General features: G+C 39.3%; 1 protein-coding gene across 3 annotated transcripts in view; it reads right to left on the reverse strand.

The window, feature by feature from the left end:
- Window positions 1-2,107: 2,107 nt before the first annotated feature.
- MOB1B (MOB kinase activator 1B) overlaps window positions 2,108-19,551 on the reverse strand; it is a 79,064-nt gene continuing 61,620 nt past the window's right edge. For all 3 annotated transcript variants that reach the window (XM_056568693.1, XM_056568680.1, XM_056568690.1), the window contains exons 2-6: window positions 13,727-13,893; window positions 12,338-12,431; window positions 8,311-8,444; window positions 7,342-7,505; window positions 2,108-3,498 (exon numbers count right to left, since the gene is read on the reverse strand). In XM_056568693.1, the coding sequence (XP_056424668.1) occupies window positions 3,421-3,498; window positions 7,342-7,505; window positions 8,311-8,444; window positions 12,338-12,431; window positions 13,727-13,781 (525 nt within the window). In that variant the 5' untranslated portion in view covers window positions 13,782-13,893 and the 3' untranslated portion in view covers window positions 2,108-3,420. The remainder of the gene's footprint in view (window positions 3,499-7,341; window positions 7,506-8,310; window positions 8,445-12,337; window positions 12,432-13,726; window positions 13,894-19,551) is intronic.

Raw genomic sequence — 19,551 nt, forward strand, 5'->3', positions numbered from 1 at the left:
GCTGGAATAGGTGGATACAGTCCTAGGAGACACTTTCCTAGAACTGTATCCACCTTTTCCAGCCCACCGGAGCACCTGAAGGCTGAACTAATTTACGCCGGAAAAGTCATCAACTGCCGAGCCGAGAAGTTTGTGACGAATCGAATTTACTGTAAGTTCGCACATCTCTAGTTGTGATACCACACCCTTTTCAGTCCAGCCACACCCCTTTGTGCAAGACCACACTTTTTTTTCAGATTTTACAATGCAATGTTGTGTTTGTTGAATTTTCCTGGGGCACACTGTCGCACACATGTGGCAGACACTATGCGCCAAAATATCCTAACAAAAACTAGTCGGTTTTAGCTTAGTAAATGAGGTGACCTTAGCAGTGTTATCTAGGGCTTTAGAACTCTTAGACAGTATTATGCATGTGTTTTGAGGCTTTTTTCATTGCTGCTTCACAGAGAACCTGTTGACTGTGAAACAATTTTTGGGGGAAAGTTTGGTGCGCCCGGTGAATGGAACTTTTGAAAAGTTCACTCAACTCTAATGCTGTGGATTTCATAATCTGCAGCATATACAGTGCATACCCTAAGACTTCATATTACAGGCCCTCTTTTTGGTTATAGCATAAAGAATTACCAGAATTATTTATCATACAATAACTAACAAACAAAGCATTTTCAGACACAGGAGTTCTCTAGGTTTATTCAACAATAAAAGTTCTGCAAAACATATATTGCATTTGAAGTAATGTTTCAATATAATGGACATATCTTTACCACTAAAAGCTATATCCGTTATTTCAGAGAATAAAAAAATATATGTTGATCCCTTAAATTGGAACTAAACCTAAAAGAAAAGCAAATAAGAGGAGAGGGCTTTGAACTTAGCTGGTAGCTTGGTCACTGACTACAAGAAAAGCTCAGTTCTGCAGTTGCCCATGCAACACATCATAAGAATTACCGTATGTAATACCGTACATTGAGCCTATTGTATCAATATACACTGAGGGACTTTGGTGTCCATAAAAGGTGAAGTTATGTTTCAGTGTGTTGGGTTTAGTTCCACTTTAAGTTCATTGAGTAAGTGTACAAGTATAACAAATATCTACCCAGGACTAGTCAGTACAATGGAGCATTATATCTTGTTTACTGATTGATATATGACTCCGCCTGAGTGTTCCTCACCCTATATTACTCCACAACAGCACCAGAGTTTGCTAACAGCTGCTTGTTAAAATACATTAGATACATTACTGGAAATATGGCTTCTGGTTGATGTAGAGTTTCCAGATTTCTATCAATGGTACTAAAAATCTTGATATGGTTAGCTATTTTGTCTATGGAGCGTTAATGTTGGCAGAAGAGCCACTGCATGAATAGCATTAGTATTTCCAGACATATGTAATTTTTTACAATGTTTAATATTACAATTAGGATTGACATTTACAAAGAGATATGTAGTCAAATACTTCTTTAAGGATATTGTTAAGATGTATTGTTGTATATGTGGGGTATGTGATCGCAATTTATATATCACAGTTGTATAATATCCATGTGACTATTAAAATACATGCATATCAAATTGTATTTTAATATACAGTAACTAGTGCATAGGTCAGGTCAGACTTTATAGAGATCCCATGGTCTTTAAAAATGCTGACCAATAACTACATATTGTGGACTGCCTTGACAATAACTATTGTGTCAATACTATCATTATCCATAAAAGGGGTATTCCAGGCAAAAACTTTTTTATATATATCAACTGGCTCCAGAAAGTTAAACAGATTTGTAAATTACTTCTATTAAAAAAATCTTAATCCTTTCAGTACTTATGAGCTTCTGAAGTTAAGGTTGTTCTTTCTGTCTAAGACCTCTCTGATGACACCTGTCTCGGGAAACGCCCAGTTTAGAAGCAAATCCCCATAGCAAACCTCTTCTAAACTGGGTGTTTCCCGAGACAGGTGTCATCAGAGAGCACTTAGACAGAAAAGAACAACCTTAACTTCAAAAGCTCATAAGTACTGAAAGGATTAAGATTTTTTAATAGAAGTAATTTACAAATCTGTTTAACTTTCTGGAGCCAGTTGATATATATATATATATATATATATATATATATATATATATATATATATAGATATATATAAATGTTTTTGCCTGGAATACCCCTTTAAGGATATCGATCAGCAGCGATGGTTGACATGTGATAATAGCTATTCACACAAGTGGTCTTTAACTATTAAACTGCTAAAGCTCTTTGACTTTAGCTTTATTGATACTCTAGGCTTTCTAGTGATATGCTCATTGGAAACAACTGCTCACATTTCGGCTTGAGTCTTAGTATCTTGGAGAGACCATTGACACTATAGATTCTGAAGAATTCATTTTTATTTTGTTTTAGATAATGATGATGCACAGCCAATAAGTGTCTATCCTCCATCCTAGTATGCTTTACAGTAGATGACCCCTATAAGTCTGTGTAAGTTCACCAAAGTAGTGTTCAGACATGTACAGAAGCCCTTGATAGTTAAGTCCACCTATTGGCCTAACCTATTGGTTTCTTTGACATGTTGCCATAGACTTCATTTCCTGGCACTTGGTCAACTGTTTCTCAACTATTTTTAATCCACATTCATAAGCCTAAGCTTTTCCAAATATTGCTATACAAATTAAAGTATTTGCTGTATGTCCACTTTTATAAAGTTATAATTACATTCCTATTACTGGTTACCTGCTTCTTGTGACCATGCCAAACCACAAAAAATGCAGGATTCAACTCTTCCTTGTTAGCTGTAGGATCAGCGTTAGCTTAAGGCATACATTATTGAAACCTGTGCAAGCATCGAGATCGATGTGAAAATGCTGCCTTGTGTCGGAAATATACATACATTAGTTCCAGTGACTGTGAATCAAAAACGCAATAGGAAAAATCACTTTTTTCCTGTTTAAAAGAGTCTATTTTGGACACATACAGAACATGAAAATGTGTACAGTGTCTGGTTTACACTGATTTATATGGGCACGGCCATACATCCTACACATCAGTTCTTGTGTTCCATTTGGCCGCTTACTACACTAGCTCAGAAATCAGCAAGCATTCATGTAATAATGTACATTATCTTTAGTGGTTGAGTAGAAATTGAGGCGTAGTTAAATTAGGCACATTATACATAACAACCTCATCAGTGCAGTAAAGGGTGTGCAAAGTATTACAGGGGTACAACAGATTCCTTCTCCTCTGAAACGGCTTATGTAAAATACAATCAACTGGAATCACTAGAAGGCAAGAAAATAGTTACATCACATTCCCTCTGTAAGCACACACGCAAAAAAATTAAAGTCAAATAGGTTTTGGCTGTTATAAATGGAACAGAAATGATAAAACAAAGCTTGCTGAATGAAAGGCATCTGTGCACTTGAGGCTTGGATCTTATCTGTCCTTGGATGTCAGTTTTTCAATTAATTCCTGTAGAGGAGCTTGTTCTCTTCTGTCAATTAAGTTGAACTCCTGTGAATTGTCAATAAAATTTACCATTAGAGCTTCTCATTGCGAATAGATATTTCCTATGACATGCAACACTTGTAGAAAGCTAAGATAAACCCGGCACTGGCACTAGCTAGAGGCAGCGCAGCCGGTTCGGCTCTGCACAGCCGATCCTAATACTCCGGCAATATGAGGAAGCTATTTCCTATGACAGCTGCACAACCTACTTTTGTGAAAGACAAATGTGATGTATATATAGTGGATCTACAGTTTTCTGAACTATGTCCTATATCTTAAAACCCTCCCTGATTGGATAGTCATTATTAAAGAAAAAAATACATACATTTAAAAAAGTCACTTAGCCTTTGTCTTCCTGCAGCCGCCTAGACCGCTGTATCAGATTGATATGGGCCTACAGGTACTGGTGAGTGACCTCACTGCATGCCCACATAAAAGATCTATTACAGGTCACAGAACAGATTCAGATTACCATGTCCCACCACTGGAGGGAGACAGCAGTCTGAAATTCACAGCAACATGACTATGTCTGCATTGCACTATTGACCAGCACGATCCTAATGAAAAAAGGATACAACAGGGGTAGAACTCCAAGGTGTGGACGGATAAAATGGCGCTCGACAACCAGGTAGCTAGACCAAACGTTTATTCACCCATAATGCAATGCATTTCACAGCACAGCTGCTTCACTAGGCATGTTGCCTGATGAAGCAGCTGTGCTGTGAAACGCGTTGCATTATGGGTGAATAAATGTTTGGTCTAGCTACCTGGTTGTTGAGCGCCCTTTTGTCCCGTCCACACCTTGGAGTTCTACCCCTGTTGTATCTGTATTTTACGAGACGTGAAGTGGCTGCGGACACCTTATCTTCTTTGATTTCTACACCTTCACCCATTATTGCACTTGGTGGAGTGTAACCCATTTTGGTAAGCGTGACATCCACCTGAGCTACTTTTGTGCAACAACGGTATCACACTACGGAGCTTTTTGTTTCAATGAAAAAAGGATGTCAGACCTTTTCCATGGTCAGAATAGCATAGCATGCTGCAATATTGTATCCAGCAGAAAATTTTTTACTGAAAAAGCTGACTGATCCATTGTACAATAAGAATAAATTCTGATCCGTCATTTAGATCATAAATGATCATGAAGGATCCCTACAGATCCATCATATCTATCCTGGCACCTGTACTAGAAATCATAATGCCAGTGTAAACAGAGCAGAGATTTACTAATTGTAGTCAGACATGTATTATTATTAAATGAATATGGGATAAAAGCTTCTTCAGTGTATAGCAACTTTTGACTTTAAAGGAGACTAACCAGAAAACATTTACAAGAGGCCCATAGGTGTACATACTACATAGTGTAATAATGTGAAAAATATTTTAATCCTGAAATAAAATCGTATGAATTACGCTTGCATTTCTGAGAAATTCTGACAGCCTCTGTTGCCCTTAGGTACAGTTATCAAGTCAAATCACTATCTACATGAATAGTTGCATTTTAACTGGTTCAAATTTGTTTGTAGATGTGAATGGTAAGTTGACCCTGTAACATTAAAGGGGTACTTCAGTGAAAAACAAATGTTTGATAATCAACTGGTGGCAGAAAGTTAAACAGATTTGTAAATTATTTCTATTTAATAATCTTAAGATTTCTAGTACTTATCAGATGCTGTATGCTCCACAGGAAGTTGTGTAGTTCCTTTCAGTCTGACCACAGTGCTTAGGCTAAGTTTTTACTTGTTTTTTTGTGTGCATTTTTCCCCCAAAAAACGCCAAGACGGCCCCAATGGCGTTTTTTCATTGAAAAAACTATGTGGCCTGATGTTAGCTGTAAATCAATGAGAAATCACAAAATTCTTTTTCCACTTCGCGTTTTTCACTTTGGCGTTTTTCTAATCCTTTTGGCATTTTTTTCACTCTTTTTTAGCTCCTTGGCGGTTTTGCAAAGCATGTTGAGCCTGTGGCGTTTTCCCCCCTGAAATCGTGGGGTTTTTCTCCCATAGAAGTCTATGGAAGTAAAAAAAAAAACGCCAAGAAAAACGACATTTGGGTTTTAGCTTTGGTGTTTTTGCAGGCAGTTTTTATTCTTTTTTGGACTTTAGCGATCCAAGAAAAGTGAAGGAGATACCTTTTTTGATAACATTTTGTAGGGCACCATTAAAAAAATAAAATAAAAAAAGATTCAGTAGTGATGGAGATGGAAAAATTGTATCTAACAAAATTTAGCTTTTTTGTTGTAACAATTTTTATGAATTGTTAAACACGGATCAATTTATGTGTGCGAGCAGGGCACTAACAATATAGCCGACAATAATAAAAATGTAGTGTGTGTGTGTTTTTCACTTTTTTCTTTATTTTTTAAATTTTTAGGTAGTACTACTACTCCCGGCATGGAACACACTGTTCCATGATGGGAGTAGTAGTACCTGTACTTAATTGACAGATCACCCCGAGTCCATTGCGATCCTTCTGTATAATGTATAGATGCGGCTGGCTCTTCTATGGTCTCCTGCACTGCCATATACATACACCTATTCATATTTCCTGCAGAGAGCTGTGATTGACCAGATGGTTCCAGCCAATCACAACTCTCTTTGGGAAATATGAATAGGTGTATATATACACGTCAATGCAGGGGACCATAGAAGAGCATCCGGCTGCATTTATACATTATACAGGAGGATCACAGCGGGTGTCAGGAGTGACATCCGCTGTGATCTTTCCTTAACTGCAGGTACTACTACTCCCAACATGGAGCACACCCTGCTCAATGCTGGAAGCTGTAGAACCTCCATTAATAGACAGATCGCAACAGGTGTCAGAAGTTACACTCGCTGCGATCTGTCTATTAATTCAGGTATTGGAGCTCCCAGCATGGAGCAGAGTGTGCTCCACGATGGGAGTAGTAGTACCTGCAGTTATGGACAGATCACAGCAACACTCATGACACCCGATGCGATCGTGCTATCTATTGCAAAGATGCGTATCGGCTCTCTACATCGCTCGCATCTCTGCACTATACTCCGGCTGGCCAGTGATATGACTAGAACATCACTCATTCATATTTCCCTCTGAGAGCTGTGATTGGCTGCAACCATCTGGCCAATCCCCACTCTGGGTGGAAAATATGTTCTAGTCACATCACTGGCCGGCGAGAGTATAGTGCAGAGATGCGAGCGATGTATAGAGCCGTTCCGCATCTCTGCAATAGATAGGAGGATCGTATGGGGGCGATATGTCTATTAGTACAAGTACTACTACTCCCATCATGGAACAGTCTGTAAAAATTAATAAAAATGTAGTTATAAAAAATATAAATTCTGTTAAATAATTTTTTTCCATCAGTAGTGCATCCTTTTTTTTATTTTTTTATTTTTTGGTAGCCAGCTAATTTTGAAAATGCTGTGGTGTTTTTTCCTGGATTTATTTGGGCCACAAAAAAAACAAGTAGAAACTTAGCCTTAGTGCTGCCCCCTCTGCTCTGTCCATGTCAGGAAATGTCCAGAGTGGGAGAAAATCCCCATAGCAAACCTCAACTGCTCTGAATAGTTCTTCACATGGACAGAGGTGTCAGCAAATAGTACTGGAAAGAACTACACAACTTGTAGTATACAGCAATAGAAGTAATTTACACATCTGTATACCTTTCTGGCACCAGAGCACAGAGGAGTCCTATCAGACAGGAGAGAGAGCACAGAGGAGTACTATTAGACAGGAGAGAGCACAGAGGAGTGCTATCAGAATAACTGACACTGGCAGACAGTACAGGCAAACTGTAGTCCACAAAAACAAACAGCTAACTGAATTACAGTATGTTATAATAACAATAAAATACATAATTACCTGAACAAAAAATATAAAGTGCTTGAATGACGTGTTAAGATGTGCCTCTTCCTGCAACTGGATCACTGAGTCAAAGTGCTGGTGATAGATATGGGCATAGACTCGAAAAAGTCGCTTTAATATAATTTTGGCAACAGACATAAAGTTCTTCGGAAAGGGAACACCTATAATAAGAGAGAATTATGCGATAGTACTATAGGTGGAAATGGTTTATATTAATCTAGTGGATCTCAATTCGTGGCATAGTTAATAGATGCATTGCATCTTTCCATGACACAAATGTCAAAAGTTTTGATCAGTTGGAGTCTGAATGTTCAGACCATGACCGATTACTAGAACAAGCCAGGAAAAGAGCATGCGACTGAGTGCACTTCTCTGCTCTCTTTATGCTTATGACCAAGACGACCCATTGACTTGCATTGAAAGTTTGACTCGGTCACAAGGAATAGAGCTAGGAATGAACACGCTTGGCGCAGATTTCTCCTTGCTCGTTCTCCTGACCAGTTGAGGTCTGAACGATCTGATGCCGATAGATCAAAACTTTTGGACTAGGGCATGTTTTTCCAAGTGACAGTGCCCATGTAAGGTATACACTAGGTATAAAAAAGAAAAAAAGTATACTGCAAGATATGCATGTTTGTTTGTTTTTTGCATATGCATACATTTGAAAATGAAAGCCCTCTTATATGTTTAATAAAACACCATCAATAATGACTGACTGAGCAGGAAGTTCCTGCAGGGTGGGTATCGGAGGATGGGGAGCCATCAGACCAGCAGGCCCCTTTGTTAAAACAAAATTCCCAGACAATCCCAAATTCAGGACTGTGCAGTCTTTACGGATCAGATGCACAGTTTATTACCTTTAAGTAAAATCACAATGTATAGCCAAAAAATGTAATGACAGAAGAGCTATAAGTAAAGTAAATATTACATATTATACTATTCCCTTATTTGTGATGATATTCTTACCTATTTTTGAGGGGAAAAGTGTTTCATCATCAAGCTGGTCTTGTACCCAAGTCATTAGATAATCAATATATTTAGGAGCAGAGCATTTTATAGGCTTCTTTATATTTGTTCCATCTGCCCAGTGGTATTCATACCTATAAAAAAGTGTCCTTTTGTTATTTTGTTTTTCACTTTTCAGCTTTAGCTTTGAGCAGCACAGGGACTTGCTGTAGTGACCGATGCAGTGCTCAAGATTGCATGCAACTCAATGGACCATACTTATCAACCTGCATTAGATGAAAATGTGTATGCTTTGTCCACAGCAACCAATCACAACTTAGCTTTCATTTCTCATGTTGCTCTGGAAAAATGTAAGCAAATCCCACAAATTTTTTTGTGATTTACTATCTCTACACTGGATTGTCAAAAAGGCCAAGTTCACATGTTGTTTTTTTTTTAATATGTTGTATTACCCAATGTATACTTCCTTAGCTCCCCATTACCCCCCTCCCGATGCACCTAGCGTATTGCATGCATATGTATGCATCTACACATTTTTTTTTCACTATATATAGGAAAGCACAGACTACTACACTTTACTACACGTTACGTACCTACAGTCATGGCCATAAATGTTGGCACCCCTGAAATTTTTCTAGAAAATGAAGTATTTCTCACAGAAAAGGATTGCAGTAACACATGTTTTGCTATACACATGTTTATTCCCTTTGTGTGTATTAGAACTAAACCAAAAAGGGAGGAAAAAAAGCAAATTGGACATAATGTCACACCAAACTCCAAAAATGGACTGGACAAAATTATCGGCACCCTTATCTTAATATTTGGTTGCTTACCCTTTGGAAAAAATAACTGAAATCAGTTGATTCCTATAACCATCAATAAGCTTCTTACACCTCTCAGCCGGAATGTTGGACCACTCTTCCTTTGCAAACTGCTCCAGGTCTCTGTTATTGGAAGGGCGCCTTTTCCCAACAGCAATTTTAAGATCTCTCCACAGGTGTTCAATGGGATTTAGATCTGGACTCATTGCTGAGCACTTCAGAACTCTCCAGCACTTTGTTGCCATCCATTTCTGGGTTCTTTTTGACATATGTTTGGTGTCATTGTCCTGCTGGAAGACCAAAGATCTCGGACGCAAACCCAGTTTTCTGACACTGGGCTGTACAGTGCGACCCAAAATCCATTGGTAATCCTCAGATTTCATGATGCCTTGCACATTCAAGGCACCCAGTGCCAGAGGCAGCATAACAACCCCAAAACATCATTGAACTTCCACCATATTTCACTGTAGGTACTGTGTTCTTTTCTTTGTAGGCCTCATTCTGTTTTTGGTAAACAGTAGAATCATGTGCTTTACCAAAAATCTCTATCTTGCTCAATCCCAGAAGTATTTTGGCTTACTCAAGTTCATTTTGGCAAAATGTAGTCTTGCTTTTCTATGTCTCTGTGTCAGCAGTGGGGTCCTCCTGGGTCTCCTGCCATAGCGTTTAATTTAATTTAAATGTCGACGGATGGTTCATGCATACACTGATGCTCCCTGAGCCTGCAGGACAGCTTGAATATCTTTGGAACTTGTTTGAGGGTGCTTATCCACCATCCGGACTATCCTGCGTTGACACCTTTTATCAATTTTTCTCTTTCGTCCACGCCCAGGGAGATTAGCTACAGTGCTATGGGTTGCAAACTTCTTGATAATTAGTGTGGCACACACAGACAGACAATGCAAAGACTAAGTGAACTTATCTCCTTTTTATCTGCTTTCAGGTGGGATTTTTATATTGCCTACACCTGTTACTTGCCCAAGATGAGTTTAAAGAAGCATCACATGCTTGAAACAATCTTATTTTTCCACAATTTTGAAAGGGTGCCAATAATTTTGTCCAGCCCATTTTTGGAGTTTGGTGTGACATGTCCAATTTGCTTTTTTTCCTCACTTTTTTGGTTTAGTTCCAATATACACAAAGGGAATAAACATGTGTATAGCAAAACATGTGTTACTGCAATCCTTTTCTGTGAGAAATACTTAATTTTCTAGAAAAATTTCCGGGGTGGTAACATTTAAGGCCATGATTGTACGTACATACGTACGTAGAGTCAGTGTAAAATAATGTACACTGCATGGTAGCCGTCACTGTTAAGGAGAGGCATTGTAGCTGTCAGTGAATTATATAGGTAGTGAGGCTGACACTTTCATGGGAGTAACTGTTATTAAGGGACTTTTGACTGTCAATGTTTTACTTTAAACAGTGTAGCAACACAGTGCACAAACCTTGTACATGGGGTGGTACAAGACTTGAATATGGGGCCTTAGATGGTGGTCCATGACACAGGAATATTCTTTTTGCCTTGTTTTTCTAGGAGTTGTCATAGATTAGCAACATAGGATGACGATAGCCTATCATCCTAGACACATCTCAAGGACAGAGGTGAAGTGTTTTTTTTGCATTAAAATAAAATATATATATATATACTTTTAGGTTTATTTTAGTCCTTGAAAGTAGTACAATTTGGAATGTGGCTCATGGACCTTAATTGTTTTGAGCCATTGATCTAAAACATTAATAGGCTTTGATCTGCTATGCAGTTGTTATGCTTTGGAGGAAACAGGTGGTATGATGTGTTTTCAATCCAGACAAACTGTTTTCAGTGGATTTCTCTCAGATAGTGAATTTATTTTATTGGATTATTTGTCATGTTATTTGTGAGAAATAGGGATTTTATGATTGTGATAATTATAGTATCAACTTTTCTTGCTCACAAAAATATCCTAACGGTTATTAAAAGCAGCTGAAGACAATGTAAAAGCAGCTGAATTGTACAGATATAAGTGGGGAAGTTTTACACACTAGTCTTAAGTAAAACCCTGCTGGATTAAGATTTACCAGATTTATAAATTTCAGCTAAGTTTTAGTAAACCGACTAAACAGACGTGACAGGCCAAACCTTCTTTCCTGCAAGTGCTGCCCATTTGGCAAGCACAGAATTAAAATTGTAAAAAGTTGCAATGTGGCGTTGCGCAAAAAATGTGCTACTTTTTAACGCCAAAACATTTGGTTGATAAATAACCCTCCCATGCGTTGCTTTTGCAGTTTTGATACAGGTAAAATATTTAATAGCCTTTCCCATTGAAAAAGCCAGTCAAAAAACTGGCCACTAGGGGTCCCCCTGCCTTCTAGGAAACATACCAGCCTGGCCGTGTCCAGCGGTCATCGTGATGTCATGTATAACAAAACCTACTTGGGGGAAATAAATCCCCTCAGGGATAACCCTGACTAAAGACCCCATATTGTTAGTTAAGATATAACTTTTATTAGGTCAATTTAAAAGTTGCCAGTGAATTTGTGCTTTATAGCCACTAGATGGCAGTGGTGCTTTAAAACTTTCAACGCTGTGTGCATCTTTGTTCCTTATGATTGAACTACTAGTGTATGTATCACAGACTACTATGAATGGATTACGGTGTGCCTTCTGATGTCGTTCTGCAGTTAGCATCAGAAGTAGACTATCTGTAATGGAACTATGGCACAGCGTTGTGCTAAAACATTATCTCCTCTCCTCCTAACGTTTTGCCATTTTAAATGGCTTTTTCAAAGGTACGGACTTGGCGAAACGTTAGGAGGAGATAATGTTTTAGCACAATGCTGTGCCATAGTTCCATTACAGATAGTCTACTTCTGATGCTAACTGCAATTTTTTTCAATTCAATTTCAATTTTTTCCACGGTATTTACTAAGGTTTCCCTACATTTTGCAATTTTCCCTACATTTTGCTTTTTTTTTTTTTTACACATGCTCTGATCTGTGGGGTTTTCTTCAGATCAAATCCACCACATTTTCTGTGGAAATCTTAGTAAATATGTTGGGTTTTTGTTTAAAAAGGTTGGGAACACGCCCCTTTTTCGGGTTTTCTCAGTAAAATGGAGAGTTAGTTGGGTTTTTCAGAATTTTGGCACAAATTCTGGTGCTAATTCTGGTGCAGACAGACAACATGTCGGGTTTGCAATAGTAAATGAGGGCCATTGTCTTACTTTGGACCAGCAGACATAACTGGGCAACTTTCCTCTGTACAGAAATCTGTTATGGTTCCATATAACATATTGATCTGGTTGAAAAAATCCACAGCTGTAAAATAAAAATAAAAAAACACCCGTAAGCATTTAATACATAAGCAGTTTTATTACTTGAGTCATGACAAAGAGCAATCACTTAGACTCTGCACCTAACAATAATATGACAGTATGGCTAGGTTCACACTGCGGAATCTCCGGCCAGAAAATTTCCACCTGGAGATTCCGAGTGCGGCCAGTGCCGACTGAATCAGTCGGCGCTAGGACCTAGCGGACACTGCTGTCTCCAATAGACTGCAATGTGCTCTGTGAGTATTTCCGCCTGAAGAATTCTTCAGGTGGAAATTTTAAAGCCGATTTTCCATTAACAAATTCCACTTCACAAATTCCGAAGTGTGAATTTGTGAACGGAAACCCATTCACTATACTATACATTTTAGTAAGCGGAATTTCTGCCTGCAATTTCAAAGGGGAAATGCAGGCGGAAATTCCGTAGTGTGAACCTAGCCTAAGGGCTCATTTACAATGGAGAAATTCCTCTTGAAAATTCTGATGCAGCAGCCTCTTATTTTTAGTGGCATTCTGCTGCACTGAGCACACTGCAAAATTTTCTGCCAGGGAAATTAAAATTCCGAATGAATGGTCATGTTTGTTACATCAATGGGGGTGGCAGATGTCAGCACGGCCCTAGCACCAATTGATTTTTGCAGCGCTCACAAGTAATGTCCGGGTAGATATTCTGTTGTGTGAATGGGCCCTAAGAGAAAGACACAGTATGGCCTCAGACCCCAGAATTTCAGGGTGGACAATCCACAGACAGCAGGCTGTTCTGCCTGCACCTTACCACTGCCTAGATTATAATGGGAGGTATAGTTTAACATGGCAAAAACTTCTTTAGTATTTTCCTCTTAATTGGCAATAGGTATATTTCATAATAAAAGGTCTTGTCCACAGAAAAATATCTTGTCTCTGACTGATGGGGCCCCCCACTATCTCCGAAAAAGGACCCATAGCTCTCAGAGAAAGCGCCTACTGTGGACAACAATAATTTTCCACAGTGCACTACACAGCAGTAAAACATTTTTAGAAATCCACATATATAAATATATATACACACACATATGTGGAGTGTTTTATAAAAGCTGCCCCTACTTTTGTCCTGGCCCCCAATGTGCTTCCCAAAATTTAAACGAGAGCATTTAAAGGACAAAGCAGAAGCATACTTAGTAATAGCTAGGAGTCAGGAACTGGAGTGTTTATATTATATTAATTAGATGTTTACTATAAAAATAGATTTAGGTACCTTCTTTGACCACATATACCTGTTAAGTAGAATTTCTAAGCACTTACTGTTCACAGCCACCCACTCATTGAGATCTTCTCCCTCTGGCAGCATGACAGCCATGCGCAGATTTCCACTACCCAGAGTGGCTTCTGCATGTTTTAGTAACTCGTACTGATGGGAGCCCTCCGGAATACTCTTTTTTGGCTTAAAGGTTTTTGAAGATCGACTGCCGCTGAAAAAAGAAACACAAAAAAAAAAAAGAGAAATGATCATTTCATACTTTCTTTATCCAATTTAAAGGGAAGCTGACACCAGCTTCACCCACATTAACCTGAATATACAGGTAGATAATGTGGGTAATGCTGATTCAAATGCTTCTTACCGGGTGAATATCGGTGAAGCTGTTCTGGAGATATTCATCTTGTTGCTAAAATGGTTGCCTAATTTTTATACCAAAGAATATTCCAGTCCTCTAGGATATCGCTAGTTCATAAAATGGACCAGCTCATAATGTACTCTGAATAATATGTATAGTGGTATAATTGTAAGAATAATTATAAAATAAAATAAATGTGACCATGCTTCAAGTACAAATTACTATTTAAGAACAAAAGCATATAAAATTATTAAAAAAATTAAATCTGATCACAGGGCCCTTGTGAAAAGGGAAAAAAATGTGCAAGCTACCCTGCAGTCAGTTTCCCTTTAAAGAGTTTATCTTACCAAAACAACTTATTTACATGAGTCTTTTTAGGTTTCATGGATGTGGTACTAGTAGGGCCCCTACTTACAACCAACTTCCTCCATCAGTTTGTGCAGAGAGCTGGTATCAACAGCTCCTGATCTTGCCAATCTGGGCTCTCCAAAATGTCCAGAAACCTCAACAGACTGGTAAAAATACAAACAGATCCTAAATATGCTGAATGAGGTTCTGTACCTCCAAAATCTATTTACTTAAAGAAAATTGTTACACATATCAGAAAAAGTCTAAAAAGCATTTTTGTCTGTAAATTTTGTGTTATATTTTAGTGTGCAGTAAAATGTGTGTGACACGCAATAGTATTTAAAAATACAATAAAAACAATATTAAAGGGTTTATCCAGCAAATATGTTTTTTAAGCTTATGTGCCTTTAAAAAAAAAAAAAAAAAAAAAAAAAAGAAAAAGCCTGTACTTACCTTTCTAAGGCTGGGTTCACATCACGTTTTCAGCCATACGGGACCGCATACGGCTGGGGGAGCTAAAACCTTGCGCTCCCGTATCCCTGCCATGTGCCGCCCATATGTTATTCATTTCAATGAGCCGACCGGAGTGAAACGGTGACTCCAGTCAGCTCATTTTTGCCCCGTATGCGGCTTTCCACCGGACCTAAAACCATGGTCGAATACGATTTTAGGTCCGGTGGGAAAACCACATACGGGGCAAAAATGAGCCGACCGGAGTCAGTGTTTCACTACGGTCGGCTCATTGAAATGAATTACATCCGGGCAGCATACGGCAGGGATACGGGAGCATAAGGTTTAAGCTCCCCCCAGCCGTATGCTGTCCCATATGGCTGAAAACGTGATGTGAACCCAGCCTCACTCCCCTGAGTGAGGGCACTTGGCCTCCAAGAACACTTTTCCTGCAAATGCTATGTCAAATCACCGTTTCACAAAACAATGAATGAGGGGAGACACCACTGCAGCCAGTAATAGGCAGAGTGGCAATATGACGTAACATCTGGATCTCCAGGAAGCAAATGTCAGCAGAGTACAGAGGGGACCGGACGCACTGATACTGGATGCTACAGGGAATCGAGAGGTAAGTATAGGCTTTTTAAAATAAAAATTATCACACAACCTAGGCCTATATGTTAAAAAAAATGCTGGATAACTCCCTTAAAGGGGTAGTCCAGTGGTGAAAAACTTATCCCCTATCCTAAGGATAGGGGATAAGTTTGAGATCGCGGAGGGGTCCAACCGCTGGGGCCCCCTGCGATCTCTCTGAACGGGGCCCGGCTCTCCGTCCAGACAGCGGGTGTCGACCACCGCACGAAGTGGCGGCCGACACGCCCCCTCAATACATTGCTATGGCAGAGCCGGAGATTGACGAAGGCAGCGCTCCGGCTCTTTCATAGAGTTGTATTGAGGGGGCGTGTCGGCCACCGCTTCGTGTGGTGCTCGACACGCCCCCTTCCCGCGGGCTGCCGGGGCCCCGTACAGGAGATCGCAGGGGTCCCCAGCAGTCGGACCCCCCGCGATCTGCAACTTATCCCCTATCCTTAGGATAGGGGATAAGTTGTTCTCCGCTGGACTACTCCTTTAAGATTGCAAAATGTTCAAGTTTTGGTTTCCTGCTATTTTCTTTTTATTTAAACTTCAAGAGATGTTAAAATAACTGCAAACTGCCTTGTTAAGCACAAATATAAATAGCTGTAAAACTTGTCTCTATTCCAGCAGTGTTGCTTGGCTCAGTTGCTCTATTAAAAACCAGTACTGAGCCTTTGATACTTGATAAACCCTCTCTATACATTCTCCTCTCTGTTTTTCTACAAAGAAAAAACAGAAGTTACAGCTGCCCTTTGATCAGTATGAAGACTTGGACCTGGCACAGAAAAACAGGTGAAAACCAACCTAAATAGTTCTGCCATGATTCAATATGAAATTAGTTTTCAATTGGAATAATTTTAAAATGCTTCTTTGTCGAGATATTGTTGTAATATATTGACCCAAATGTATCAATCTGTCGAAACTGGAGTGATTTGCCCATGTCAACCAATCACAGATCAAATTTTATATTTTAAGGAGCTTTAGTAAAAATAAAAGCTGAGCTGTTATTGGTTGTTCTAGGCAAAACCTGAGCGGACAGTTTTGTTTTCAGGCAGACTAGGCCACTATTGTTTTGTTTCCCTCCAAAAACATTCATTTTGCATAGAGTACAAGTGAGAAACATCTGGTTTTCTTGGATGGCCTGCTCAATAACAAGAATATATCCATCCCATGTGTACAGGATGATCCAGTTGGTTACTGATCCACGAGTTACTAAGCATGCACATTCACCAGCAGAGTACTCTAAGGCTAGGTTCACACTACGGAATCTCCAGACGGAAAAATTTCCATCTAGAGATTCCGAGTGCGGCCAGCTCTGATTGAATTTTCTGCAAGTAGATTTGCCTGAAGAATGAGCACCACCATTCTTCAGGCGGAGATTTGAAAGCACATTTTTTGCTCACAAATTCTGCTTCAAAAATTGGTGAACGGAAAATCCATTGACTCGCATGTACATTTTAGTAAGCAGAATTTCTGCTTGCAATTTCAAAGCGGAATTGCAGGCTGAAATTCCGTAGTGTGAACCTAGCCTTCACACTACGGAATTTCCAAGCAGAATTCCGCTTAATAATTTCGGTCTGAAATTCTGGTGCCACATAATCCAATTGCTGGCAATGGCATTCCATTGCACATTGCACACTACAGAATTTCAGTGGCGGACATTCCACCACTGAAATTCCGCCACCAAAGAAATGAACTTGTTCATTCTTCTGGCAGAATCCACTCTGCAGCCATTGCCATTTATGGGGATGACAATGTCTGTGTTGATTCAGTCGGCGCTGGCCACACATCTCCGGACCAATTTTTTCCGGCAGAAAATTCTGAAATGTGAACGCAGCCTTAACATTTATGGAGTGGTTTTGGAGTGGAATGTAATTTGCTGGGTTCTCACATAGCAGCCAAGGTGCAGCAATGGTGCAGCCAGAATACATCTAAAGCCTTGCATATCAGTTTGGTTTTTGAAGTGCTATAGGCCATGTAAACAGTAAACTGCTGTTGCGCTGCTAACTAAGTACCCAAAAAAAAATTAAAAAAAATTGTAACTGAAGTCAACTAGCATGTCATTCCCATGACGCTACATGACCCAGCTTTGTGTGCAGCCAATTAACAATGAATTCAAAAGCCAGAGCTATGCCAGTGTTGCCTTACCCTTCAGACTCCAGACCACTCTTCAGTTTCTTAGCAACACCCATCATGATTAGTCTAGGCTAAGGTTAGGCTAAGTTTCCGCTTGTTTTTTTGGGGGAAAAACACCAATTCTGGCGCATGGCGTTTTAGCTGTAAATCAATGAGAAATTGCAAAATCCTTTTTCCACTTTGCGTTTTTCAGTTTGGCGTTTTTTTAAATCCTTTTGGCATTTTTTCACTTTTTTGGTGGTTTTTCAGCTCCTTTGCGGTTTTGCAAAGTTGCAGCATGTTGAGACTATGGTGTTTTTCTTCCCTGAAATCGTGGTGTTTTTCTCACATAGAAGGCTATGGGAGTAAAAAAACGCCAAGAAAAAAACGACATGTGGGTTTTAACTTTGGCGTTTTTTCAGGCAGTTTTTAATCTTTTTGGGACTTTAGTGATCCAAAAAAGTGATGGAGATACCTTTTTTTAATAACATTTTGTAGGGTACCATTAAAAAAAAAAAAAAAAAAAAAAGAGAGTAGTACATTTTATTAATTTCTAAAACAGGGATCAATTTATGTGGGCGAACAGGGACCTAAAAATGTAGCTGACAATAATAAAAATGTAGTGTGTGTTTGTATTTTTCACTTTTATAGGTAGTACTACTACTTCCAGCATAGAACACACTGTTCTATGATGGGAGCAGTAGTACCTGTACTTCTGACACCCGTTGCGATCCTCCTGTATAATGTATAGATGCGGCCTGCTGCTCTTCTATTGTTCTCTGCACTGCCATATATATATATATATATATATACACACCTATTCATATTTCCTGCAGAGAGCTGTGATTGGCCAGATGGTTCCAGCCAATCACAACTCTCTGTGAGAAATATGAATAGGTGTGTATATATACGTCAGTGCAAACTGCATTTATACATTATACTGGAGTATCACAGCGGGTGCCAGGAGTGACACTCGCTGAGATCTGTCTATTAATGCAGGTACTAATGCAGGTACTACAGCTCCCAACATGGAGTGTTCTCCATCTTGGGACTAGTAGTACCTGCAGTTAAGGACAGATCACAGCGGGTGTCACTCCTGACACCCGCTGCGATCATCCTTTATCCCTGAGATACGGAGCGGCTTTCTCCTGCATTCGCATCTCTACTCTGTACTCCGGCCGGCCACTCACTCATTCATATCTCCCGCTGAGAGTGGTGATTGGCTGCCACCATCTTGCCAATCCCCACTCTGAGCGGAAAATATGAATGAATGATGTGAATTTCTATTCACATCATCTGTCTATTAGTACAGGAACTACTACTCCCATCATGGAACAGTGTGTTCCATGCTGGGAGTAGTAGTACTACCTAAAAAAACAAAAACAAATTTTAAGTGAAAAACACACACACACACACACACACACTACATTTTTATTATTGTCGGCTACATTTTTAGTGCCCTGCCTACTCACATAAATTGATCCTTGTTTAAAAATTAATTTAAAATTATAAAAAATATATATTTCGTTAAATAGCTTTTTTTTTCCATCACTACTGCATCCTTTTTAATTTTTTTTGGGACCCAACAAATTTTGAAAAAAGCACCAGAGGGGCCAAAAATGAAATTTCCACTCAAATACAAAAACGCCAGAAAAAACGTCAGACGAAAGCAATTGCACTGGTGTTTTTTCTGGCATTTTTTTCAAATAAAAAAAAAGCAGGAAAAAAAACCTAGTGGAAACTTAGCCTCAGTGGCAACTGATAGTTTATATACCCTTGAGAGATCTGGTTGTATCACACGTTCCGTGCAGGCTTAATTAACTGGATCTGTCGGGACCCAGCTGTTTCAGTTGTGCTCCGACCCATTCAGGGTTCATTTTGCACAAAAACAAAAAAAAGAAGCCGAATGGACCCTAAACAGGTTGGAGCACAACGGCATAGTGAACCTAGCCTAAGATTGTGTCA

Source organism: Hyla sarda, chromosome 1, assembly GCF_029499605.1.
Source record: "Hyla sarda isolate aHylSar1 chromosome 1, aHylSar1.hap1, whole genome shotgun sequence".
Taxonomy (NCBI): Eukaryota; Metazoa; Chordata; class Amphibia; order Anura; family Hylidae; genus Hyla; species Hyla sarda.